General features: G+C 40.7%; 1 protein-coding gene across 1 annotated transcript; it reads right to left on the bottom strand.

Annotated features, from left to right (window-relative positions):
• Window positions 1-4,005: 4,005 nt before the first annotated feature.
• Window positions 4,006-27,130, bottom strand: fech (ferrochelatase). Its single transcript, XM_085166732.1, has 11 exons — window positions 26,919-27,130; window positions 24,921-25,011; window positions 17,220-17,339; window positions 14,516-14,664; window positions 13,969-14,103; window positions 13,461-13,567; window positions 12,710-12,808; window positions 11,611-11,718; window positions 10,150-10,314; window positions 9,106-9,165; window positions 4,006-5,768 (listed from the first exon to the last, which is right to left on the bottom strand). The coding sequence occupies exons 1-11, from the start codon at window positions 26,956-26,958 to the stop codon at window positions 5,631-5,633; spliced, it is 1,212 nt and encodes a 403-aa protein (XP_085022858.1). The 5' UTR covers window positions 26,959-27,130; the 3' UTR covers window positions 4,006-5,630.
• Window positions 27,131-27,879: the final 749 nt, after the last annotated feature.

Below are 27,879 nucleotides of genomic sequence, written 5' to 3'. Positions count from 1 at the left end.
AACGAAGGAAGGAGGCGGAGGGAGACGAGATAGGAATGAACGGTGCAGGAGAGGAAGGGGGGAGGCACAGCGAAGATGAGGAAAAGATTGGAAAAGCACGGAGAACTAGGGGGAGAGGGGGGTGTGCAAGAGGAAAGGAGGGAGGACAAACGATTGGAAAAGATGGGACAGAGAAAACGGGGGAGGGGTAAAGAGCAGTAAGGGGGACAGAGGAGAGGAAGAGGAGAGAAAATTATGGGATGACAGAAGGAGAAAACAGGTGAGGGGGTAAAAGCAGAAAAAGATGAAGCACAAATGAAGAGAAATGAGCTAGAGGGCGAGACGGGAAAGAGGAGGGAAGGAATGAAGTGGAACATAAGAGAAAGACAGATGGGAGAGGAAGTAAGGAAGATGTGGGAGAAAGGGGAAAAAGAGGAACTGAAAGCAGGCAAGTGAAAGGAATGTTTTCCAAGGCACAGATGAAAGTGGAGGAGAAAGCGAAATGAATGGAAACTCAGATGAAAAAGGTGACGACTATGAAGACATAAATAGAGAGGGAAGGAAAGAAAGAAGAATAAAGGGAAGATAAAGAGAAATATCCTGAGGATTAAAAGGACAATTAAGGAGAAAAGACGAGATGAGTGAAAGAAGAAAGGAAAACAGAGGAGGAATAAAGGAAATCAAATCCTGGTTGTGTGTTAGACCGTGCTATATTAGCCTTAAACAGCAACAAAAAAACCCTCAAGCAACAAAACTTCGAATCACGTGTCTCGAATCACCTACATTTGTCCAAAACTAACCAAATAATAGGAAGCCAATTTTAACGCTACTTTTATTCCCGGGGGGGGGGGGGGGGGGGGGGGGAATAAAAGTAGCGTTAAAATTGTGGGGGGGGGGGGGGGGGGAATAAAAGTTTTTGAGGTTATTGGATTGATATTTTTAATGTGCCCTGATAGAGCTTTATCCAAATACAAATACACAACAGCCACAGCATAGATGCATTGGGTTGGTGTGCCTTCTGAAATTTTCTAAAGTCGGAATTCGAACTGTAAATCCTGACTGGAAACTCAGGATTTTCAACTTTTAACTTCAAATGGAAAGCAGCATAAAGCCCCAGTGACCTCCATGTTTTGGAGTCTTTTTTATATCTCACCTGTTTGGTTACTGTTACACCTGGCTTAGCTGTTCAAAGAGCCCATTATACTCGCCATTCTCAGTCTCATGAATGCTGTTGCTGCTTTGGTGGAGTTTCAGCCAGTCATGCACCTCTCAGATTTGGTGTCTGCGCACAGGTGAGGACACAACAGTATGATCAAGTTGTTTTTTCTCAGCGTAGAAGTTCACAGATTATACAGAGGGAGATGTTTCAAGATGTAAAGATAACTGGCTGCTCCAATGTGAATGCCAGCCATATGTTATGATACTGTATAATATATTGTGACACATATTTGGTGCTCAACTGAACTGTCAGAAGTATAAAAATATTTAGATATGGAATATAGAGGTTGGGACTTGCAGTGTTTATGCAAAGTTTTATCATGATTGGTTTACTCGTCTAGAGTGAGAGAACACACACATGCTCTACGATCATAATATGAACAGCACTGAGCTGCTGGCATTTCGATGATTAACTGCTCATTAACAAATATCTAAACAGGTGTGCCTAATAAAATGGTTGGTGCATGCAAATCTCACCCTTTATTTAGTGACAAATGATAATCGTGACAACAGATTTCAAATAATAATGAGAAATGACTACTTTTTTTTCTCACATTACTGTATTTTATTTTGAAGGAAGACTTGCTGTCGTCTGTAACTGCACTGTTAATACCAGGTCCTCTCATGTACATGTCCAAAAAACATGATACAACAGAGACAGGTGGTTTATGTGCTCTGGAACAAAGAAAATAAATCAATTAAAAAAATCCAAACTACAACAAGCACACAGGAGGTGCAAGAAATCTAGAGTGCGTTTGCTTGTACAAATCAAACTGCAAAATTTCAGCTGAACGCACGCACATTCACACCAGCTGTCCAAGCGGACACACTGAGGATCATTGAAAATAAGTTAGGATACACCCACCCTGAGAATGTCTTTCTGCTGTGACCTTTTCCCATTGTTAGCAGGGTTTTAATTGAGGTCAACTTTGTCTTTTAGTTGCACATAAGCAGTGAGACACTCCTTTAAACCTTTGCAAAGCAGTTTTGAAAGCCCACATCATGGGTCACAATAATAATGACAAACCACTTTAGACAGCTTATGGATGCTGACATTAAAAAGGACTCACTGAGACCGAGTAATACTTCACGCATTTCACTCTCACACACACACAAAAAAAGAATGTGGAAGCACACTAACACGTCTGGTATCGGATGAGTACATGTTGTATAGTGCATTTCTGTCTGTGTTGTACAGTTGAAGCAGAAAAATGTAGGAGCAAAAATATCTTAGAAAGTTTTTGCAAGCATTGGCAAAAATATGAGAACGACCTGCACCATGAAAAGGCTGATTTGAGCTCCATTAGCTTCTACAAACAGGTTCAAGCCTTCAGTTTTTCATATCATTTGTAAACTATGTAAATATCCTGTACTTGCTACTTTTTAAATGTTACATATCTGTAGCTCTTCCCTATTTTTTGACACAATGATACAGTGTTGCAAAATTTACACATGGTCATAGTTCCAAATAGCACACACACAAAAAAAGCAAGCTTCCAGAAAGTGGCCAAACAGAAGAAAGTGGAGTTTTAGGGAGGGGAGACCCTTAAAGAGACTGGTCAGTACTGAAACATGTGCAGTAAAGCCCCAGAAATTTAACTACTTTCTGGATATTATGGTTAGATTTTATTTTTAATGTATTTTTAAATAAATGGTACTGACCACAGCAGAAACACACAAATTCAGATTTCAGGATGGAGTTCTCCTGTCAGCATTTTGGTTAAGCACGCGTATAATTTACATACAGCACAAGTCCAGTATTTCTAGTCAGCCAGTGTAAAAAAGGCACATTATCACTGCATAACAGAACAAAACCAGTAAAGGAGGAATAGGGTCAGAGGTCAAACATTAGTGATGGGATTTCTCTTTCGGCTCCGGACCGAAAGGTTGTTCAGGTTGTTTTGTTGCTTTAATTTATTTATTATTAATAATAATATAAAATTATGCACAAAAGGAATTACTAATGTAAAAAAAAAAAAGTGGTTTTATTTATATACGTTTATATAAATATATGCTGTGGCCCCTAGAGACAAACTCCAACACACATTTCTAGCATGAACTGAACTTCCAAAACAGAGCTACCTAGATCACTTAAATTACACAATTGAAAGCATGTGTGAATTGTTTGTGTATTTATACACAAGCACTCATATATATTCAAATAATTTAAAAAAAATGTTAATTTACCTGTTACTACCACACACCAAATCAGGTCGTTGGTACTTGCTGGCTTGTGTAGCCACTAGGTAACAAAAGCTCAACACTGCGCCCAGCATCCTGGAGCACTTCTGTTGTCTTTTGTACGTGCTTCTTTTAACTATATAAATGTTCAGCTTTTTCCTTTTAAACCAATTTAAAAGTGAAACAACACAAAACACTGGAAACCACAACACAATTAAATATAAATAAAAATAAGATGCATATTCTCTATCTTATGGGCCTGCATGAATAAACTTTCTGAATCCTTTATCATCCGCAACAGAAAATAGTTGTGGATGATTACTATACCTTTCTAATGTGACGTTGTTGTCCCTGACTCTCCTTCTCTCTCTCTCCCTCTGGCTCTGTTCCTGTGCTACTGCGAGTGTAACTACCACCCTCCCCCCTCTGCCCAGCGTAAAGCACAAGGCTCGCGTGCGAGTGAAGCGGAAAAAAGCGTGAGAGAGAGGGTGAGAGAAAGGAAAAAAAAAACCCCATGGCTCGCAATAAGGAGCCGGCTCGCGTCGTTCACGTCGTTAAGAATAAAGACATTTTCTGATGTTGGCTCTGGTTAGAGAGTGATGGAATTGACACCGACTCAGCAACCTATACTGATAAAGAAGATTTAAAGTATTCAACTAGTACTGATTTACTGGCTCACAAGAGAAACCATAACAGCAACTAAAAACTCCAAGTTGGTGATGGCCAATAGAAAAATGGGAGTAAGTAGCATTAATATGATGATTTGTCTTTTCAGAATTGTTACACCCATTGAAACCAAATCTGTTCGGCCTTATAGCTTAAAGCTGTACGAGCCTTTAAAACCTTTAGCAGATGTGAGGATATCTTGTGTTGATCACTTAGTTTTTCTTTTTAATTGCTTGTTTTTCCTTCTTACTTTCCTCATCTTTAAAGAGATTAGGTTTAGCTTCAGTTTCAGGTGTAGAGACACAGACAATGTCATTTTCCCCTCTTTTCCAGATATTTTTAAGCTTGATGATGTTGGTGGCTGTTATTCAATTTGTGAAAACAGTACTGCTACTATAAATACCAATAACATCTGTTCCCCCTTTGTTTTTCCTCATGGAGGGTTCATGAGCAGCCTCACTGATATAGTGTCACACTTTTATGGTAACTTCTTCCTTGTTAAGCTACAATTTTAAGTCACATTTCTGACTGGTCTCTTCATTACATTCATTTTACTTTATTTAAAAAAAAAAAAAAAATGCAGCTACTATTTCATCTCCTGGTCACGTCACTGGGCCAATCGCTCTCAAAATAAATAGCTGCACACAACCCCTAACTCACAGGCTGGACCTTTACCGATACGGACAGCTCAAGATGTGAACAGTTCGATTATCCCTCATCGCTTTTTGACTTGTTTTGGTTTCCGTTTTTCCCTCAGCAGGAAAACAGAAGCAACATATTTTTCTAGCTTGCTTATGACACTCACGGGGTCAGTGTGTGACTGTAGTTTCCCAGCTTCACTGGGGTTCATTTATGAAATTAGAGCAGATGAAGGATCATCACTCATCATTCATTCATTTAGTTTTATTTAATTTAAATATAAACCTCTTTTTCTCTCTTAAGCCCACCAGTACCCTCCTATCACGCAGGATCCAACCTCCTCCAATCAAATTGCAGGAGTTACAGCAGGATGGGCGGGGCTACCACCTGGGGAGACAACGCCGTGAAGCAGCAGGTGAGATGAAGGGCGAAGGAAATGGCCAGACAGCCCAGAACCCTTTGGGTGCGTGTTGTGTCATCATGGCCGACTGTTAGTCATTTAGCACCAGCGAAGAGGCAAGAAAACGGGGTCTCTGATGGAAGTTTGCAGGGGCAAAGCAAATGGAATGTGAATAAGGGGAAATGCAGTTTTTAGTGCAATTTTTTCCTGTCATGTGATGTCCCAGTTCTCTAATCAACACAAGCTTTGACCAAATGGTATCTGCTGACGGTTTAACCTCTCTGGTGAAATAAAATGATGAATTTAAGTAGCATAAAGAGGTTTTGAAAGGCAGATATTAGTCCCATCTAAAGACCAAAACCTAAAGTAACTGTGAGAATACATTTGCAGAAACCATTTGGTCCTTTCTTGGTGGCATTTCCTGGTTAACTGACACTCTTGTTGGAGAGGTGGTGTGGGCTTGTGCGTTTGAATGAAGCTTTTTAGAAGAAGGCCTCGAGCTCCTCCACAGGTAGCCCTGCTGCATCAGAATGTGTGTCTTGAGTTTCTATGAGAGCTTCTGGTTGGCGAAGAAGGATTTCGCCTCTCCACAGGTGGGGTTGGTACACAGCGGACAGCGCAGGGTCAGTTGACGGGAACATGGCTCGTTGGACTTCAAGTGGGACTGGACCAGGTCTGCCAAGGCCTGAACGAGATAAATGAATACCAGCAGTCAGACAAGTATGTTCAAACTCTGCCTCACAGATTAGGGCTCAATATAACCAGTAAACAGATGGCTGGAGTCAGCATTTTAATTTTAAAGGCTAAAAGAAAGTAGGCCATCTTAAGTATAACTTCTACATTGGGCACATATCTGCAAACCTTTCTGAAACCCTACGCTGTAACTAATGCTGTAACCCGGCAAAGCAAATATATATTAAGCTTTAAAAGGCATAAAGAACACAGCACCGAAGCAATGGTGGTGGTTACTATAATCAGAATTGAAACCTTTGTGGGTAAAAAGCCAATAAGAATCCTTTTCACTGTGTTTGTTTTAAAGACAGGATTGTACAGCATACATCTAAGACATAAATAGACAAACAAGAACTTTTAATCCTTTTCTTTAATCCACAGGCTCAAATATACATGTACACTTAAATCTTTTAATGTGGTGCTATAGGTTCTGCAATATTTCAAGTTGATAAGGTCAATGCATATTAACTTCCCGTTAATAGGCCTGGAATAAAGAAGGAGGAGGACTACCTCCAAAACTGTCAAATCAGTAAGACAGTAGAACTTTGGACATAAGTGGTTGGTCCAATAAGACAATGATCAAAAACGCATATCAAAACTAGTTTTAAAATAGCAGGCAAACATTAAGCCTTTGGAATAGCCTTTCCGAATCTCCGACCTCAACCGTATTGAAAAATTTGTGGATTATGCTTAAAGCCAGATCTGCACAAGGAGACCAAGTTAAATAAGCTACCAATTCTGCCAAGACAAGCCTCTGGCAGGATATTTGACCAAAAGCAACTGGCAGAGCTGCTACCTGCATAAATAATTAATGTGTGTTTGAAACTGAGAAAAAACAATAAATGAATGAAGTTGTGTACCACCTTGTAGTGTTTTTTTTGTTTTTTTTAAATAAATAGTCATTAAAGATGTAGGCTGTACAATTATTTCACTCTGGAAAAACAACAGCTCAAAGATATCATTAAAAGCACAGAATTACCACAACATTCATGCCCACGATGAGTGGATGGAAATGTCTGACCACATCTGTGAGCAAATGAACATTTACTCAACAAGGTTACAAACACAGTGAACATGAACTACAACTTCAGCTAATGCACTAGACTGGAGCGAGTGCACCTATTGGTGGGTGTTACAATAGTCACATGATAGTTCATTCAACTGCTGAAGTGCAAATTTTGTCTTAAGACCCCCTTATACCAAACATACAGGATGACAGGAGTGCTCCAAAACTTTACCTGAACTGTTGTAATTTTAGTCTTACAGGTGACATTTTTTGCAACTCTGAAATTGCTTTAAAAAGTTGTTAGGTGTAGTAATTTCTTTTTAAAAATGAAGCTTCAACACCAGCCAGAGTGTGCAGTAAAAATCCTGATGAATGCATTTTTCTTTATTTTCTAGCTGCTGCTACTTGCAGACGGCAGCAGCTCACGGAGAAACTAAAAACCACACCAAGGAAACCATCCTTCAGTAACTACCAACTAATCATCCTCTGGATATTGATTCACACACACACACACACACACACACGGCAAGGGGTCTCTGAGCACGGCGGGCCTGACCAGCCAGCCAGCCGGGCGGTTCAGTTCTACTGTAGTCAGCTCTAAAGGTTCCCATTGATCTGCCCCTTTCCTTTAATAAACCCTGTGCACACGCACACACAAACACACACGATACAGCTGGAGGAGTTGCCTGTTGTGAGAAAGGTTTCAGGGTTGAGGATGAAGGGAAAGAGGGAGGTGAGAGAGGAAAGGAAGGAGGGATGGAAGGAAAAATAGTGACAATGGAGAAGGAAAGAGATAAAGGATAGAACGAAGGACACAAGGAGGCATTCACTCATTCATTCACCATCTCATGGCTACAGCTACTTCACAGGACCATCTCTTCTTTTGACCCCCTTACAGATTTCATACCTAAATATGGTTTTATGGGTCTTGCCTGCAAAGTCAAACGAAACAGCCGCTTGTTTTATGTAAATGTGTGAAATTTGGCTCACATGTGTGTCATCCCAAAAGGTATAAAAACACCTATGAGAGCCATACCCTGAACACAACAGGAAGGTCCCCATTTTTAATTTACAATGCAACTTTGGTCCAGTTTTAGCCATTTCCAGGCAGTGTACTTTAATGAATTCTTCTTTGCGTTTTTGCTAAAGAGCGTTTCCATGGTGCCAGGTCAAATTTCAATGATTCGTCATGAAACAGTAAAACACAAAAAGTTGCTGCAGCTCAAAACCTGGATCGCCCAATCTGCCCCAAAGTTCATGTGATAGAAGTCCTGCCTTGGAACACATGTACATGATAATCTTTACTTAGAGCACCACCTAGTGGGAATGGAAAATGACAGGTTTCATCATTTTATGCAGTTCACCTAGAAGGTTAAAATCACATCCACCTCATTCAGATTCAGAAGTTTTACTGTGAAAACTAACTTCTTACATATGTTATGCGGTAAAAAGCGCTATGGTGCCAACGAAAAGGTTTCACCTACAACAGGAAAGAAATGTCATATGACATAAACATGCCCCACGGGAACATTGCAGCATACCTCAACTTTATCTTTACTCGTTTCTTCTTCTACTGTACATATACTGTTGTTATTTACTTTACTCGTCCTTTCTGCTGGCATTAGTAGAGAAAAAGGTTTGATGACAGAGCTGTAAGTTTGCAAGTTTGAAAAGAAATCTGAATATTTCACAGTCTGGGAACATGAGTGAAAATTTATCTACCAACTGAAAACTCACTTATTCTTTTGTATATGGGGTTGAACATTTTTCCACATTTATTTGCACCTTTTAATAATTACCCGTTGTATAAGTCAGTCTTCATATTGTTTTACGAATATATATGCAAGCTGGATCTGCATTCTTTCCAATGACCAGCAGAGGGCAACTCCTTTGGTTATAAAATAGAGCCGCAACTACATAGAAGTCTATGGGAAAAACGACCCTACTTCTCACTTGATCTGTGACCTCAGTGAAGAGTTTCTTGATGGGTTTATTGTCCAAGTTGCTCATTTTAACTGTTATTTGATTGATGATGATGCTCATTTTGTCAGTTATGATCGTATTTGAAGTAAAAAGGACTGTATAAAGGGTAATCTGTGGTTAACAACTCAGTTTCTGAGATATATGCAACACTTGCATATGACATTAGAGCCAAAATGCTCAATGCAAGGGATCAAAACATGACTTTAAAAACCAGCGTGGCACTTGATGTTAGGCATCTGCATTTCTTTTAAAGAAAATCTTTGTTCTGCATACATGGGTCAGGTTAGTGTGTGACAGGTACCTTCATAAAGAGAGGGTTCCCATTCAATGACTCGGCCCTCCTGATGTTCTCCACCCCACACTGGAAAGAAAAATAACAACACATAACAAATGTGCATAACATCTTAGAAAATTGCAAAATTAGGGGACAAACCCTCCCCCCCCTTTTCCTCATTCCTTTGCTCCTGTCTGAGTGTGGAGTCAGAACACCAAAGAGTCTCTTGATTGTGGACTTAAAAGGTCAGCATTTGCTGCTTTACTCCATTTTATAGCTTTATGCAGTCATTCGTTTGGCTTTTGAGCTTTGGAAACTCAGTAGACCCAAAGAGAAAATGCAGTCAATGCCACAGCTCATATGTGATTCACGACCACAACACATCAATTAAAATGACCGTCATGATATTCTCCAGCCCACTGGGAAAAACTGGAACTGCACATATCTACCAACAATTTATACTCGCACAGAAAAAAGATAGTAAATGCTCAGTTAATGCGACAGTCTTGTTTTGGAGTAAATAAATCCAAACACGAGGAATTTAATACATCAGGTGTGTAGAGGTGTTATACATTTTTGGTGGGGTACGTTTTTTTTAGCATTTCAGACCTCAAAACTTAGGATGGAAGACAGATGTGTTTCTTCAGGTTCAAGTTTAGAAACGATTTCGATGGTTCCTCATGGGTATAAGCATGTGTATCTTTATGGCACCAGTCACATTGATTGGTGGCCATTTTACTGGTGCCTTCAGACAGACAGAGGGCACTGGGCTGCTGAAAACAAACCTCACACACATACACACACTTTAGCTAACCAAAACAACCAGTACAAAGGCTTTAGCCCTAATTGTAGATCACAAATGCATAAATACGTTTCCCCTATTTAATGAATCTTTCTAAGGACTTTAGAGAAAGAGCAGGTCTGTGTAATTGACTTTCTGCCTGCTTCAGTTTATTTCTTCAAAGGCTGCTGCAGATTTATTCTGTTCTTTTAAATCAGTATTTATGTACCGGTTAATTTTTACATAAAGCTGAGAAAATGTATATAAACACTGCTTTTTTCCCCTCTCACCTCCTCTCCCAGCACTTGTCTGTACTCGATGTCCAGCTCGTGTAAGGTCTCTATGTGGTCCGAAGTGAAGGCAATGGGCACCAGCAGCAGGTTCTTCTTCCCTCGCTCACACAGACCTTTGATCACCTCGTCTGTCTGGGGACCGAGCCACGGCATGGGCCCCACCTGAGAAACCACACACAGGACATGGCTGACTTAAGTTCTATAGATGGATACGTGTCCAAGGTCGTTTCAGGTGTTCCTGGTTCAGTGAGGACGTAAACGACCCCGTGACCTTTCTTGAAATCCCATTAAATATAAAATATATAAATAAAACTGATACTACGATCTTCTTGCAGGAAGGCTATCTCTGGTACCCTGTGTTACTGTATCTACCACATACTGTGCATTTTCACACATGTTGGGTTATTCATTCTGCCCTACACGTAGCCAGTGACAGCTCAGAGTCCTCTTCCACTGTGAAATTTTTATCATTTGTGAATTATGTAAGCTGCCAGGCCCTGTGACCTGAGCACTGAGGAGCTTTGAGGGCTTCTACTCTGAATTAGCAAAAATATTAGTCAGACAAGTGGCTCCATCTTGTGGCAACACAAAACATAAAAGCAGGCCGGCCAGGTCTAAATAATATTAATAGTTTAGCTGCATGTAAGTATAATAAGAAGGTAAAGCTGGATTGGAAGAATCTGTCTGCAGAACTAAAGAAAAACTGAACACATTTGCCAGGAATGTGAGCACTGCCCAAATCTATTCTTACCTACAGTAACCAGATGGGCTCCTGCTCATGTAGGAAGTAAAGCATTTTGTCACCGATGGTCGCTAGGGGACAGTCTAGGCTTCGGTTGCCTACGTGACATTGAGTATTTCCCATAGAAAATCCCAAGTTAAACTTTACTGAACTTTTAGGCGAATGGAGCAACTACCTATGAGAGCAAAGGATGCTCTTATCTGTATTTTGATGGTGTGGTAAATAAAATAGTGGGTTACCTAGGCAACTGGAGTCTGGAACGTCCCTTAGCAACAACCAGGCAGCTGCAAAGTTAAATGTGATGAGCAAATTGTTTCTTGTGTTGATGCCCCCCTTACTTGGAACCTGCCCACTCTGCATCACTAGTGGTCACTTAATCCATCATTACTCAGTCGCTGAATGTCACAGACTTTCTTTGGCCTGTGGCGACCATGTCGCTAGGTACGTTTTGTCTTTTTAAAGTCAGGCTCAGGGTGAAATAATGCCAAAAAATAAATAAATAAACAAAACAACCAAAAAAAAGCATTTTGACAACGAAAGTTGTGTGATAAACAGCAAAGCATAAGCTCCTCAATATGGTTTAAATTTACTAAGCATTACAAACTGATGTGTGATCAGTGTTGAGTATGCAGCGTTACCTGATTATTACAGCACACTGTCACCACTAGGTGGTGCTGCTGGTTTATTCAATTACATAGTGAGTGATGTTTACTCACCCTGGACTGCCACACCAGTCTGTAGGGGTTACAGTGACCCAGTCTTTCCATGACCCTCTGAACTGTGGCTCCCACCTCCTGAGGATACGGATCACCTCTGTTTACAACCTGCAGCACAGGGCACACAACAGCACGGCGCTAAGCAACATTAACACATTAAGCAGTTCCTGAATAATGTGCTGGAAGAAAGTACTTCAGCTGGACAAAAACCTTCTGTTGCCTAATGGCATGGTTCAAAGAAAGCTAACAAGGCACGAGGAAATCAGATCTCTCATCTGAGAAGCTTGGCCTATCACAGATCACAGAGTTTGGGACTTTCCTGGATTTAAAGTGTGAGTAGTTACACTGAACCGCTGGTGACATGTTGGATATAGATGCCAAAGATTTTATAGGCTTCCTAACAGCAAAGACAAACTGAATTTGCACTGATTTCTGTTGAGATATTTCAGGTTTTTCATCTGTTTTGATGAACCGTCAGGTAACAAATCGAAATAGTTTTTAAAGTGTACTTCTTTACACGAAAAGAAAATGAAGATGAAGTGGGTTTTGTTTTCTACAGATAAATATACGATAGTTCTACTCCATTGTGAAAGGAAATGCCTATACTGAGAAATTTCAGTAAATTTTAGTAGTAATTTGTGGAAAGCACATCCGTCTTTATAAGAGTGTCAGTACCAGTACCATCTGATCAGTGTCATCAGTAATAAGGACCAGACCCCACTTTGGCTTCATTCGTTCCTTTCCAAGAGTCAGTCCCCAGAAACTGTGACAGTAAATGCCAAACTTTACAGTCTGGTGACAAAAACCTGTTCTCATTTTTATAATCCACCCATTCAAATGTATTAAAGTTTAAAATTTGGGGTGATGGGTGTGATACAGACAGCTGCTGCAAGCTGGAGTGACTTCACTCGATTTTATGACCCTTTTAAGCCTTTTACTTGAATTATCTGAGAAATATAATGAGTGTTATGCAGTACAGAGCTTAGAGAAGTCTGTGGTCCAGTTCTGGTGAGTGAAACTTGAGTATTTTATTAGCATGTTACTTTGAGGGCTAGAGCAGTACTGATAGTACTTGTCAGCAGTAGTTTTTCATACTTACAGCCATGGGGAGCGAGTGTGCCGAGAACAGAATGACAACATCATCTCTCTTATCTTCTGGAAACTTCAGCAGTTCATTTCTGATATGTTCTGCAAAACACTGGACACAGACACACACACTTATGGTGTATTATAAACACAGCTAGTGAAATTTACCTCAGCTGATAAAACACGGTCAGGACTAAAAGCTGCCATGATCACCCACCTGTCCTGACCTCAAACCCTCTAGGATGAATTAGAGCAGAGACTCTAAGCCGGCCTTCTCGCTCAACCCAACATCAGTGTCTGACCTCGCATGTGCACATGTGGAAGAATGGTCAAAAACTCTCATGAACACTCCCAAACCTTATGGAAAGCTTTCCCAGGAGAACTGAAGCTTTTACAAACGGTGGGTCAAAAATCATATTAAGCCCTATGGATTAAGAATGGGATGTTACTCAAGTTCATATGGATGTGAAGGCAGATGAGTGAATACTTTTGGCAGAATTGTGTACATCAGTACTAGTTTTGTTTTACTTTGCATGTGTGTACACACATGTTTAGACATCTTTGTGAGGACAGAAATTGGCCTCCACTGTACCAAATGCCCGTCCCAACAAGTTTGAAGGCAGTTTTGGAGCTTAAAATGTGGTTGTAGTGTCAGGGATAGAATTAGCCTAATCATAACCTAAGGGGTAAGCGGCTAAGGAAAGCATTATGCCAATTAGATGTCCTCACTAAGATATGAAAATGAGTGCGTGTGTGTCTCTAACCTCCACCAACAGAGGGTGTGTGGGCCAACGGTCGATGACACTCCAGCGCATTTTCGGCCTGTCAGCTCTGTTGCTGTAGTAACGGTAGATGGCGTTCAGACTGCTGCCTGTGAGCAAAAGAAGAAAACAGATTGAGAAATACTTCATTACACAGGAATAAAATCTCTCTGCTGCTGCCAATCACTAATCAATAAATTTCCTCAAAGTTTCTTCCTCAGATGCATATTTTGTAACCCAAAAACAGTCTGTGGGCACCAATTCATGGATGGATTGTGGGTTTGAAGAGTGTGCCTGCCTCACGTGTGTGCTGGGCGTTCTTGGAACAGTCTGAAAACATGCTGTGTGGGGTTTGGTCTGGAGAGAACAGAGTGTATTTATCAGGAGCTCGCAGAGCAGAGAGCACCCTGGGTGTGGCGGCATTAACGGACACAAACGTCTGAGTAATCTTCTGATTGTTCCTTTTACATGTTCTCTATATTTAACAGACATCATTTCCTGCTTGTGTCACCTGTGGTGGAGCAGCTGTACTGAGGATACTGCGTGAAGGCCACAGCTCTCTCCACTCCCTCTTTCTCCATCTCCTCAATGGCTTCCTCCGTCAGCGGGTGAACGTACCGGAAGCCGATGTAGAACTTGTGAGGAGCTGCGCAGAGAGAAGAAACAGCCAATAACCAGACAGCATGGGAGAAACTCATTGGCAACATTACAGTTTGAATATACAGGATGTGCGGTTTAATTGAAATCTTCAAATAAAAATAATATTTCAGGAGCTTAAAGGGAGGTTTTTATGAAGATTATCGTGCTTTTAGACGAAATTCTAACAGATCTGGTCAGCTTTCAGATTGCTGCTGTGTTATCAGTGAGGTGTGCTGCAGGCGTGTGAGGAGACACTCCTTGGCTGTCTTACTATCTCCATTTCACACACACTTTGCCAACAACAGCCAAGCAAACCATAATCTCAATAAAAGCACACAAACTGCCTCCAAACATGACTTTAACTCCATGTAAGCTGTCAGATTTGAGGAGGAGCGGAGGCCTCTGTGAGGCATCCTCACCCGTCTCAGGACTCATCTCGTCCAGCAGCTTCACCATGCCCTCCCCCTGCATGGACGTCCAGTGTTTGATGGGCGAGCCTCCTCCGATCTTGCTGTACTGCTCCTGGATCTTCGGTGTGCGCCGCTTGGCGATGAATGGGCCGAGTTTACTGCAGAGCGGGAGGCAGATCGCACAGCTGCAGTTACACAACTCACACTTAATGCATCACAGATTTAATACAGTGAATTATTGCACAGCAACGAAGAAGAAAAGCAAATGACCTGTAACAGCACTATAACGTGTGATTTCTGGAGCTTTAAAGGGTCAAGGTTCATTATTAACATTGTCAGTAAGATGTGCAGTTTCCATGGACACGGAGGTGAGATTCATGTCCACAAGCGTCACCAAACAACAGACAATAAATCTAGTTTAGAGTTTCCAGCATGGACTTTCTGCAGCGAGAAGCAAGAAGCACTAACGTTTGCACCGTTTTTGTGTCATTCCTGTGTCATTGTGGGTATTAATCCCTTATTTATCCTCACCCTGTTTGTTTCCCACAACTCTGCTCAAAATGGCCAGAAGCAGGAAAGGTAAAGTGACCACCAAGTACACAATGATGGCAGGAATTTATTATTTTAACATTTCTATTGTCAGGTCTAGTTGGATTCATCCTGTTACATCATGAAATGCTGTTGTAGTCCAACGAGCAGATGCTGCATGGATGAACAAACATACCTTACTGAGCACTGGTGCAGGGTTACAAGGAGTTTGTGCCGTCATATTTGAGCATTTTAAATGCCAAACAATAAAACAGAAACACAAAATGGTCTAAAATTATACAAAACATGCACAACATGACCCCCTAGCAGGTCAGTATTATTCTGTCCAGCTTCTCAGGATGGTTTGTCTCAGTGCTGGACAACATGGAGACGGTCACTCATGTTGTTTTCTTACACAGAGCAGAAATTACAATCATGACACTTAAAAAAAAAAAAAAGAAAAAAAAGAAAAAAAGGAGATTCTTCACACAAAGAGCTTCACTTCTGGGTGAAATAGAGGTTAAAGGGAGGGAACTCTGCTCTGTGAGGTTATACTTAGACACAGCTGTCATTTGACCCCCTGCTAATGTTAGCATGCTGAAATGCTCACCATCCAGCACTTCAGCATGTTAGCATGAGGGGCGATCGTGGCTCAAAAGTTGGGAGTTCATCTTGTAATCAGAAGGTTGCCGGTTCGAGCCCCGGCTCCGACAGTCTCGGTCGTTGTGTCCTTGGGCAAGACACTTCACCCGTTGCCTACTGGTGGTGGTCAGAGGGTCCGGCAGCCTCGCCTCTGTCAGTGCGCCCCAGGGTGGCTGTGGCTACAATGTAGCTTGCCATCACCAGTGTGTGAATGTGTGTGTGAATGGGTGGATGACTGGTTGTGCTTTGGGGTCCTTAGGGACTAGTAAAGCACTATACAAATACAGGCCATTTACCATCCTAACCCAGCATGTTAGCAGCAAACAAAGAGGAGCAGTGGCTGATGGGAATCTCTCTGCTTTACAGTCAAACAGCTTCAAGTGTAAGAAAGGCTTAACCCCCGAGGTCAGCCGACTGACAGACAAACGCGTTTAGTCATTTGTGTTTCAGTTACAGTTCGACTTTGACATTTCCTCTATATTTTTTTTTTTTAAATGTTCCAAAACTGCACAGAAAGTTGCATCATGTGCATTTATGTGCAGGGCAGCACGGTGGTGCAGTGGCCAACCCAGTCACCTCACAGCATGGGTCCTTCTGTATGGGTACCCCAGCTTCCTCCCACAGCCCAAAACCATGCACGAGGCCCTTCAGCAAACTGGTGAGCTGTCCAGGGTGTACCCCGCATCTTATCCTGTGACAGCCCCACCCCAAGACGAACTGGATGCATTAAGCGAGTCTTAATTTCTGGAAAGCTCTTCACAGAGTGAACTCAGTTCAGATCAAACTGCTGGTTTGGAATGACGTCCTTGGTTAAGTCACAGGACACATTTGCACCCAAATATCCAGACGTTTGCTATAGCGCTTCATTCCCTCGGGGTCGGGACCGCCCGAGGTCTAAATAAAGTCAATAAGTGGCTCATAAAACATTCATATTGAGGTTGGAGCAATCTTTGAAGTCAAAGTGTGTGATCTTGGGTCAGTCACGCCTGCTTTAAAAAGGATCAGTGCTGCTAAAAACCACAAAGATTTTTCTTCTCAGTGGGATGTTATGAAACACGGACACAGCACAGAGCCGTCACCCAACAAACTTCCTCAAACCCCCCGCCCGCCCCCACTGTGTGCGCTTACATGTGTGTAAACTCAAAAATAAAGCAGTTGCTTTTAATTCATCACATATTTCATGTAACCAGGTTTGTTGAAACATAAATTCAATCTAAACAGAAAACATCTGGGGAGTTTCAGAAAAGCACGAGACATAACATAATCCACTAGATCCCCACAAAGCCCTGCTGAAATAATGATGACAGAGGACTGTTTGAAGGAAGGACCTCTTATCAGAGCTTTATATCCTGTTTACATCCTGTCCACAAGAGAGTTCACATTACGGGCTAAATGCATGGAGCGAGCGCCGGGAAAACAAGATCCCGGCTGTTAAACACCAACCACCTCAACTCTAAGGTCAGCCGTTTGCGTCACTATATTTTGTGTTCACATTTGCAAATAACTCCTTGCATTTAAGGCAGCGTGATCTCTGTGTGCGTACTTCTGTACTGGGAGTTTCATCAGGTCTGTGTCCATGAAGAGGCGTAGCAAGAAGTCGTGAACATCTTCTAGCTTCTCGGGTCCTCCCATGTTCAGCATCAGGATCCCCGTCTTCGGCTTCCTGCAGACAGGAGAGAGTCACGATCAATAATTCACATTTAACACCCCTAAAAGATGTGACACTGTGTAGAAACTGTGCACTAGGCCAAATCTAGGTCAGAAAATTATGGATGGAAGCCAGGGGGACTGGGAAGATATTTCAAGGGGGAGCTTCTGTTAGGTAAATTTAATCGTTTAAGAACAAAAGGCATAAATTATTGGAATAAATAATGAAAAGTTGAGCCAAACAGGATCTAAACCAGACTCAGTGCTTCAATGCGTTTACACCTCACAAAGTACAAAGTCAGGTCATTCAGCAGTCTGTATTTTAATGTTAATCAATTGCAAATTAACAAATCTGATCTAGAGTTAATAAAGGTCATTTATCTTTCTTTCCTCACACACAACAAGTTCTGATGTTTATGCCCACTTCTCATTAACAAAAATGCATTTTATGCTTTAATAAATGAAAGTCTAGTTATGAAAATTGGTAGTGAAGGGTAAACATTTCCCCTAACAGAAGAAAACCTGCTTGGAGGAGACGCCAATATATATTTTTTATGCACAAAAAACTGCATGTTTCATGTTTCACTGCTAAGGTTTTAAACCCTTCAGTGAGCTTTGAACTCCAATAATCTGCTGTCGCATTCATAAATATAGCTCAACTGTCAGCTTGAGGAGGACAGAATTTTATAAAGAGGCGTGAGGCGGGTCCTGTGTGAGAAGATGTTGACAAACTGGTGAAAACAGTCCCTGTCATTTCTAATGAACCCCAGCAGGTCAGACCAGGAGAAACGATTTCACAGAAGATGAAAGGAAATCCACCATTATTTGTTCTTTAATCATTACAGGACGTCTTCTCCCCTCCTCACTCCTGACAGGCTTTCACCTTCTTTTAGACTCAAGATGCTTTGTGAAACGTGTTTTTTGTTTTTTTAGACAAGGTCAGGAATCTTTGTGTATACGGCCCTGCACACTGGTGTGGAGCGGTTTTATTAGACTTTGCTTCTGAAATAAAAGGAATAAATCAATCAATAGGAGAGCAGCTAAAGCAGCGTCATCAGACTAACGTCAGCAGTCTTCAGACACAGATGCTCAGCACAGGCTAGTGCTGTGTGATACTGAGAATTCTGGTATCGATCCAATGCCAAGTAAATACAGCAGCAGGATGAAAACACTCACACCGATACTTTTAATCTTTAAACGCAGCTTATAAAGGGGAGAGCGTGTCGTGATTGATCAGATCATCATCAGTTTACAAATTTAGAACACATTTTAACGACCACTAAATCACTGTGATTCTTAGTTTCCACAATAATTAGCCAACAGCAACAAAAACACACAAAATGGTTATAATTTTCAGACATAATATATTCTTATTTAATGTTTGAGGTAAAAACAATTTAGCACATTCAGTTGGCTTCAAACTGAACATAGATGATAGAAAGTATGAATCTATCGGGCTAGTATTGATCTTATACCAATACTTGGATCGATCCACCCACCTCTGGCACCGACTGTGTTTAGAGACCACTTTAGCCATTTACACCTATTTCATATTTTGTGTGTGTGTTTGTGGACGGGTATAAACATCTTTGTGGGGACCAAAAATTGGAAGTTTACTATACTTGTGGGGACTAGTGGTGTGCAGATCGATATTGAAATATTGATTCTTCTGATACCAGTCATTTATGTTCTAGAATCAATTCTCATATTAAAATATCGATATTTTAGTACTTTGGGGTAAATTTGTAGTTTTTCATTAACAGGAACAAAGTGGAAAGAAACTATATCGTTCAGATCGTCTAAATTGGAAGGAACCATTTCCTCTTACGCCTTTCATAGTCATGTGCAAAACACAGCTGTAGAAAAGTGTCCAGCCCCTGGCATGCGCACTCACAACAATGGCTGAGCATAAATGGAGTCATGTGTGCACGTATTTTACTTCCACAAACAGCCAAGACGCGGTTTGCGATACATGTGGCAAGACAGTGAGGTGTTGTGGCAACACCACTAACCTCCTCAAACACCTCAGAGTAAATCATACCACAGAATATGACGAGCTTATGTTGAGGCGAACTGAAGAGGAGAACAGGGACAGGTGCTGCCAGGGCGAGACAGACGTCTCTCGCAGAGAGCACCTTTAGTGCTGCAGGCAGGCAACGTGTTCAAATAACGCACAACTTCAGTTTTGTTTTTTTTTTTTATTTCTACATGATAATTCTACATTATTAAGCAAAAAGAACAAGTAGTCTGATGTCCTGTAATCATTATGAAGCTATATTATTACAATTTCATAATACAAGTAGGGTTGCAAAGGGGCAGAAAATTTCCGGTAAATTTCCGAAAAGTTTCCGGTAAATTTCCATGGTAAGTTAAGCTTGGGATTTTTGGAAATATTCCATATTGGAAACTTTCCATGGAAATAATGGGAATTATGGAAATTAATGGGAATTTAGGAGAACTAACTGGGAATATATTATTTCCAAGCATAAATATAAACAGAAATCATAAGAAAACCTCCATGCAAAATGTTTTCAACAGATATTTCAACAGATTTATTTGTAAGTACAGTAGAATAGAACACGTTTCAATAACTTGTTTCATGGATGAATAAAAACAGAAATGTTGAGTTCAATATTACCATCCCCTAACCCCGCTCATTCAAAAATGCCCCCTGTCCAAAAATCTCCACAAAGTCCCATTCAAAAGGTTAAATGAAAAATGCCACTTATCCTCCAAAACGTCCCATTAAACATGCAAATCTTCCTTCAAGCAATCCTCTTTTCTCATTTTTGCTCAGCCAATAGACTCTTCCTGGACCTCATCATCATCCAACAACATGTCCACTTCCTCAGCATCCAACTCTGAGTCTTCCTCTTCAGTGTCACTTTCCAGCCTTGTTGAGGATGGCTCTATGTCAGGCTGATGATGGTGGGATTTGGAGGAGGATGGAGGCTACAGGTGCAAGGGCCTCAGATTCACATAGTCCCTTCCACCAGGTGGCTGCAGATATGTGCTGGCATGACTGCCATATTCCATCCCTTTTCCAAAGGCCTTTCTTTGTTTGATACTTTGCCAAACTGCCTAGAACTTTGCCTTTATCAAGACCCAGGTGGTCAGACATGGCTGTAATGACCGCATAGGCACCGCTGATCTCTTCCCCAAAAAGTATGCCCTTGTCATATTTGGGGTCCAGCATGTATGCTGTTGCATGCACTGGCTTCATGCAGAACTCCCTCCGCTGTTCCAATGACTTGACCACAGCCGTTTCCTCTGCTTTCAGTAGTAGGGAAGTGGGCAGAATTGTCTGGATTTCTTCTTTGAGTTCTGCAAAAAGGCACTGGACATCTGACAAGATGGCACCATCCCCCTCTATCTTCGCTATTGCTGCTGCAATAGGTTTGAGGATTTTCTGACTGCTACATACTCTTTCCCAGAACACATCATCCAAGATGACCTTCTTGATGTCACTGTTGATGCCTACAGACTGGGATATGGCCATCTCTTGCAGAGACTCCTTTCCCTCCAGAAGGCTATCAAACATGATAACACCACCACCCCATCGCGTTATGCTGGGAAGCTTCAGTGTAGTACTCTTGTTCTTTTCCTTTGACAGAAATGTAGCGGAAGTTACTTGTTTGCCTTTAACATATTTCAGAACTTGCTTCGCTCTCTTATTCAGAGTGTCCATTGTTTTTAGTGCCATTATGTCTTTTAGGAGAAGATTTAGTGTATGGGCAGCACAGCCAATAGTAGTTATATGAGGTTAGGTCTCCTCCACATGTGCCCAGGCAACCTTCATGTTGGCTGCGTTGTCAGTGACCAGTGCAAAAACCTTATCTGGTCCAAGGTCATTGATGATCACTTTTAGCTCATCTGCAATGTATTGGCCTGTGTGTCTGTTTTCCTTTGTGTCTACACTCTTGTAGAACACAGGCTGAGGAGTGGTGATTATGTAGTTAATAATTCCTTGTCCCCTGATGTTGGACCATCCATCAGAGATGACTGAAATACAGTCAGCTTGGTCAATGGTCTGTTTCACCTTTGCTTGAACTCGACTGAACTCTTCATCCAGTAGATGAGTAGACAATGCATGTCTGGTTGGGGGAATGTATGCTGGTCGGAGAACATTCAAAAATCTCTTCCAGTACACATTGGATGTCAGCATCAGGGGTGAGCCAGTTGCATAGATTGCACGAGCGAAACACTCATCTGCGTTTTTCTGGCTAGTGTCATCCATAAAATCAAAGAATCCTCTGATGCCAGAGGGACCAGGAGCTGATGAGTGGGTATCTGACTCTGATACAGCTGAAACAGATTCATTTTCCCCTTGAGTGGAACTCCTGGCTGCTGCATGTGTTGGGCCTTGAGGAATTTTTTTGCACTTTGCAATAGAGGTGGGAATCACCATACATCCCACGATACGATATTATCACAATACTTAACGCACGATACGATATTATTGCAATTTTTTAAAATATTTTGCGATATTCAGATTCTGTACATAAAGGTAAATTTTATCAATAATCATTTTATCTAATATCAAAGTCTCACACTCAGTCTTTCTCTCATTTCAGTTTTATTGTTGACAAACTGAACGGTTTATATTACAGTCTAGTCCAACTTAACTGAACGCAACCATCTGGTACAATTATAGCTATTCTGAACTATGCAATTTATGAAAACTATGCAGCCCCATTCAGCAACTGAAGAATTTGAAAGTAAATTAAAACAAAATATAATTTTACATTAAATAAAAAAGTTTTAAACTTAATTAAAATAAAACATGTCTTAAATTAAAATAAGTAAACTATCATGTTTATTGCTGCCATAAAAAAAAGTTAAACACATTTGCACAGTGAAGGAATGTCAGGATTCTGGCTGACTAAAGTATTTAGTCAGCCACCGATTGTGCAAGTTCCCCCACTTAAAATGATGACAGAGGTCAGTAATTTGCACCAGAGGTACACTTCAACTGTGAGAGACAGAATGTGAAAAAAAAAATCCATGAATTCACATGGCAGGATTTGTAAAGAATTAATTCGTAAATCAGGGTGGAAAATAAGTATTTGGTCAATAACAAAAATACAACTCAATACTTTGTAACATAACCTTTGTTGGCAATAACAGAGGTCAAACATTTACTATAGGTCTTTACCAGGTTTGCACACACAGTAGCTGGTATTTTGGCCCATTCCTCCATGCAGATCTTCTCAAGAGCAGTGATGTTTTGGGGCTGTCGCCGAGCAACACGGACTTTCAACTCCCGCCACAGATTTTCTATGGGGTTGAGGTCTGGAGACTGGCTAGGCCACTCCAGGACTTTCAAATGCTTCTTACGGAGCCACTCCTTTGTTGCCCGGGCGGTGTGTTTTGGATCATTGTCATGTTGGAAGACCTAGCCTCGTTTCATCTTCAAAGTTCTCACTGATGGAAGGAGGTTTTGGCTCAAAATCTCACGATACTTGGCCCCATTCATTCTGTCCTTAACACGGATCAGTCGTCTTGTCCCCTTGGCAGAAAAACAGCCCCATAGCATGATGTTTCCACCCCCATGCTTCACAGTAGGTATGGTGTTCTTGGGATGCAACTCAGTATTCTTCTTCCTCCAAACACGACGAGTTGAGTTTATACCAAAAAGTTCTACTTTGGTTTCATCTGACCACATGACATTCTCCCAATCCTCTGCTGTATCATCCATGTGCTCTCTGGCAAACTTCAGACGGGCCTGGACATGCACTGGCTTCAGCAGCGGAACACGTCTGGCACTGCGGGATTTGATTCCCTGCCGTTGTAGTGTGTTACTGATGGTGACCTTTGTTACTTTGGTCCCAGCTCTCTGCAGGTCATTCACCAGGTCCCCCCGTGTGGTTCTGGGATCTTTGCTCACCGTTCTCATGATCATTTTGACCCCACGGGATGAGATCTTGCGTGGAGCCCCAGATCGAGGGAGATTATCAGTGGTCTTGTATGTCTTCCATTTTCTGATGATTGCTCCCACAGTTGATTTTTTCACACCAAGCTGCTTGCCTATTGTAGATTCACTCTTCCCAGTCTGGTGCAGGTCTACAATTCTTTTCCTGGTGTCCTTCGAAAGCTCTTTGGTCTTGGCCATGGCGGAGTTTGGAGTCTGACTGGTTGAGGCTGTGGACAGGTGTCTTTTATACAGATGAGGTCAAACAGGTGCCATTCATACAGGTAACGAGTGGGGGACAGAAAAGCTTCTTACAGAAGACGTTACAGGTCTGTGAGAGCCAGGGATTTTCCTTGTTTGAGGTGACCAAATACTTATTTTCCACCCTGATTTACGAATAAATTCTTTACAAATCCTACCATGTGAATTCATGGATTTTTTTTTCACATTCTGTCTCTCACAGTTGAAGTGTACCTCTGGTGCAAATTACTGACCTCTGTCATCATTTTAAGTGGGGGAACTTGCACAATCGGTGACTGACTAAATACTTTTTTGCCCCACTGTATATACAGATTTCCCTTGTACATTAGCTGGTGTAAAATGTCTCCACACATCAGATAGCGCACATGGCATTTTTCTGTAAAATAAAACAAGAGCTTGTAAAAATGCTAATGCAATGCAAGAGATCGTAATAACACAATTGCAATATGATAATAAACAGATATAAATAGTAAGGCTAGCTAAACAACTGGAATGATCTTCAAAACAAAACAGCCAAATGAGGAAGCTAGCATCTTCTTTATGTTATACTAGCTATGGCTTATTTAGCATCTAACAGATGCTAGCATTTTATTTAGCATCTTATCAGATTGCTATCTACCAGATTAATACATTTTATGTGATATTCACAATTTAAACATTTAATGAATATATTTTCCCATAATATCATCAAAACTTACCTCACTTGTTAAGTCCACAGGCTCAAATGTGTGCCTTCAATACTCTTTGTCCTTCAGGCTCAAAAGTGTGGTCCATGTGTACATGTGATGGAGGCATGCACAGTGCCAGTAGGTGGTCTCAATAGCCATGCAGCAAGCATGTGCTCTGTACATGTGATTAAGGAATGGCATGGATATTCAAGAGTATTTGAATTGCATTTGTTTGTTTTTGTCAATATTATGCTAAAATATACTTTGCTCAACTATATTTAAGTTCCCTAAGAAGAGCCAACCTTCAATTTTGAAAATTCCCAGTTTATTCCCATGGAAAGTTTCCATCTTTGAAAATTCCGGGAATTTTGCAACCCTAAATACAAGTATATATTGTATTATGAAATACAATGAAACATTACGTTTTTGTACAGAGTATCGGTATCGGATCAGTATCGTCAATACCACCCTGACTTTTACTTGGTATCGGATCGGAAAGGAAATCAGTGGTATCGCACATCACTAGTGGGGACCAACAGCCCTTGTGGTCCCGGTCCCCACAAGTTTGAAGGCATTTTTGAGACTCAAAATGTGGTTTTAGTGTCAGGGATACAATTAGGTTATGGTTAGGTTTAGGCAAAGGCTTAGGGGTAGGTATTCATTTTTGATATTTAGGGTAAGGATAACCAGCTAGGGAAAGCATCATGTCAATTAGATGTCCTCGCTAAGACATGAAATCGAGTGTGGCGAGCGTGACCTGTTTTCCTGCGTCTCTGGAGTCTGGGCGTAGGCGGCGGCTGCAGCAGTGGAGCGTCGTCTCAAACTCAGACTCAAGCTGCTCCTGGCAACTGAAGAACAAGAAACCGTGCGATTCATCGGAACAACAATTAGATGATTTTATTAGCTCAAGAATCAGTGAGTGAGTGTAAGGATCAGTTTGTAATGAGTGAAGAGTTCAACCATCAAGGTGAAGAGAAGGCAAATCTGTTGTTACATTAAACTCAAAAGTCTCTCTTCCAGAAAAATCACAGCCAATGCTACTCTCCAAAGAAGTACTGTGAAAGTACAGTTAAAGTTTTAATAACAATCTTAATTTCTATTTTGCTTATGGATTAAAATAGTACATAATAATAATAATAATAATAATAATAATAATAATAATAATAATAATAATAATAATAATAACAACAACAACAACAACAACATTTTACCGTTGCATTTTGGCTCCTTTTTAAATCTGCCATGGCTGCACTGGTTCAGGCTTTGTGCAGATAAATGGGCACTGATATGAGCATAGAAATGCAGGTAAAATGTAAGCGCTCACACAAAATCACAGCTGGATTCAAGCTGAAGATTTTTTACTTAAAACTTTCTGGTCTTAACGTGTAATTTAATTGCCTTTTTTTTTAAATTTCATTGTCATTCTGGGCATTTTGGGGGTTTATTGAAAAACAAAATATTAAACTCACAAAAAAAATAATGATAGATGTGTGTGTTTAAGTTATGGCCTTCATTCATTATCATTTTTGCACATGCATGGTCTGAATCAGTTTTAAATCTGGTCATAGAGTATGAAGGAGGCCAATTTTGCCCCCACCTGGGATGAAAAAGTCTATATAAATAAAGATTTGTTTGCTTCATCTCATCATGTTTGGACTGTTGTAATTTCCTAACCCACTCAGGCCTCAAACACCAGCTGCTGGGCAAGAGTGAACTTAACACCAGCTTCCTGGCAGATACAGAGTTTACTTTAAATCTTTTTAAAGTACCCATAAATCCTAACGTGGTCTCAGATTAGTGGATAGGTTACAGATTTATTCATGGATTATGAAGCTGAAGTCATGAATGAGCTTTTAAACAGTAATTATCGTTTTAACTGCGTGCATTTTCTTCTTTAGATCGTTTCCCTTTTTTTCAAATATCCTGGGAAGCACTTTGAAAATACTTCTTGAAAGCTGTCGTGGAAATAAACTTTATTATTCTAATAATAATGATAATAACTATACAGTCTAACCGATGCGTTCAGCCGGCTTCACTTTCATAACCGCTCCCAGCAGTACTGCGCCGCACCGCCAGGGGGCTCGCTGAGGTTACGCAAGTAAACAGAGCTGCAATTGTGTAACTTCCAGTCTTTCTTTCTTCCTCCCGGCGCTAAAACGCGAAGTGTACGCGCACACTGGCGATAGTTTCAGGCCACCTGACGCTCACCAAATGCAGCCTAGGCACGGGATAAATCCCTTATGTAACGCTCACGTTCGCACGGTAACCTAAAGGGACGCGGCTCTGCCGCGTCAAGCTTGTGGAAATGAGCCACAGAAATACCAACGTTTACAAAATAAGAGCTCAATCATGATAACATATTCAGATAATTTTAGCCTTTCCACCTAAACGCATGGGTAATATACACAAAACCTGGGTTCGATGTATTCCAAAAAAAGACGACGGTGACGGTAAAAAAAAAAAAAAAGTCAGTAATATGGCAAAATAAAGGAGGTTGTTAAAAGCGAGGGGCATATCCGGCCAGGAAGTTGTTATGCTATCCCCTGAGCTAACTTTACATTTACAAAATATAGATGTCAATGTCAGAAGCGTGCTGTTGAGTTTCTGGCAAATAAAAATAAAATTATTCAGTGACCGTAAATTGTGTAAAATAAGCGCTGTGATGCTATTTATGCCCTGACATAAAATCCTCATAAAACCAGTAAAACTTGGAAGTTTTCTCTTCAGGCTAACTTGGCGGCGCAATCACACTCACATTGGATCAAACGACCGGCGCTGCCCAGGGCTGCCATCATGTTCGCTTTCACTGACGCAAAAAATGTCTCCGCGCCTGCTAAGATTAAGGCTGGATACTGGTACTCTCTGCTGCTGGATCCACAGTAACTCACGGTACTATCCGACACTACAACCAGATTCCTTCAGCTACCGCCGGCTGCCTGCACGGACTTCCGTTAAGAGTTATAACAGCTAATGAAAAACAACTTCCGGTTTAGAGTTTCGAAACAAAATCTAACACGAGCTAAACGTTACAAAAACTGCATTGATGTAAATTTATCTTTTTCATTAGATTTCACTTGTATATCTTCTTAAAATATATTTAAACGCTTTAAAAACTAAAATATGTGTCCTGGATAATTTCCTCATAAGAGGATGTCACTATTATATTTTTTAAGATTTAAGATATTTTTTAAGACAATCTAGAATAAAGACAATGAAACACAACATAAAATAAAATCAATCAAAACTAAAACAAAACAAGAAAAACAGTGACACTGAAGCTTTTTACAGGTAAAATTGTAAATAAATACATAAATAAATAACAACAAAATTTATAAAAGGAAGAAAAAAAGAAAAATACAAAGTCATACAAAAGAAAATTACACAAATTGTAGAAAACCATGTCAGTTCCAGAGATTAGTGAACTGTTTTACTCTAATTACAACTATTTGGGATTTAAGAAGAACCGTAGAATACAAAAATTATTTGAATAAATTAAACTGAACATATATTTCACATTTCTCATTGTATTTATGACTGTAAAATATATATAGAAACGGATAGTAAGCTGCATTGTACAAGGCCTTTGCTCGATATCTATTTTGTTTTTGCTTTAAACTGAGAAAAAAAAGAAAAAGAACACGTGCTTTTATTATAGAAATAGCTTGAGTCAATTTCCGGTTTGTTGCTTTGTTACTGTGGCGCGCTTAACGTAGAAT

The sequence above is a fragment of the Neolamprologus multifasciatus genome, chromosome 7 (assembly GCF_963576455.1).
Source record: "Neolamprologus multifasciatus chromosome 7, fNeoMul1.2, whole genome shotgun sequence".
Lineage (NCBI taxonomy): Eukaryota > Metazoa > Chordata > Actinopteri > Cichliformes > Cichlidae > Neolamprologus > Neolamprologus multifasciatus.
Note: the sequence above shows the minus strand (reverse complement) of the source record. Positions and strands in the feature narration are given on the sequence as shown.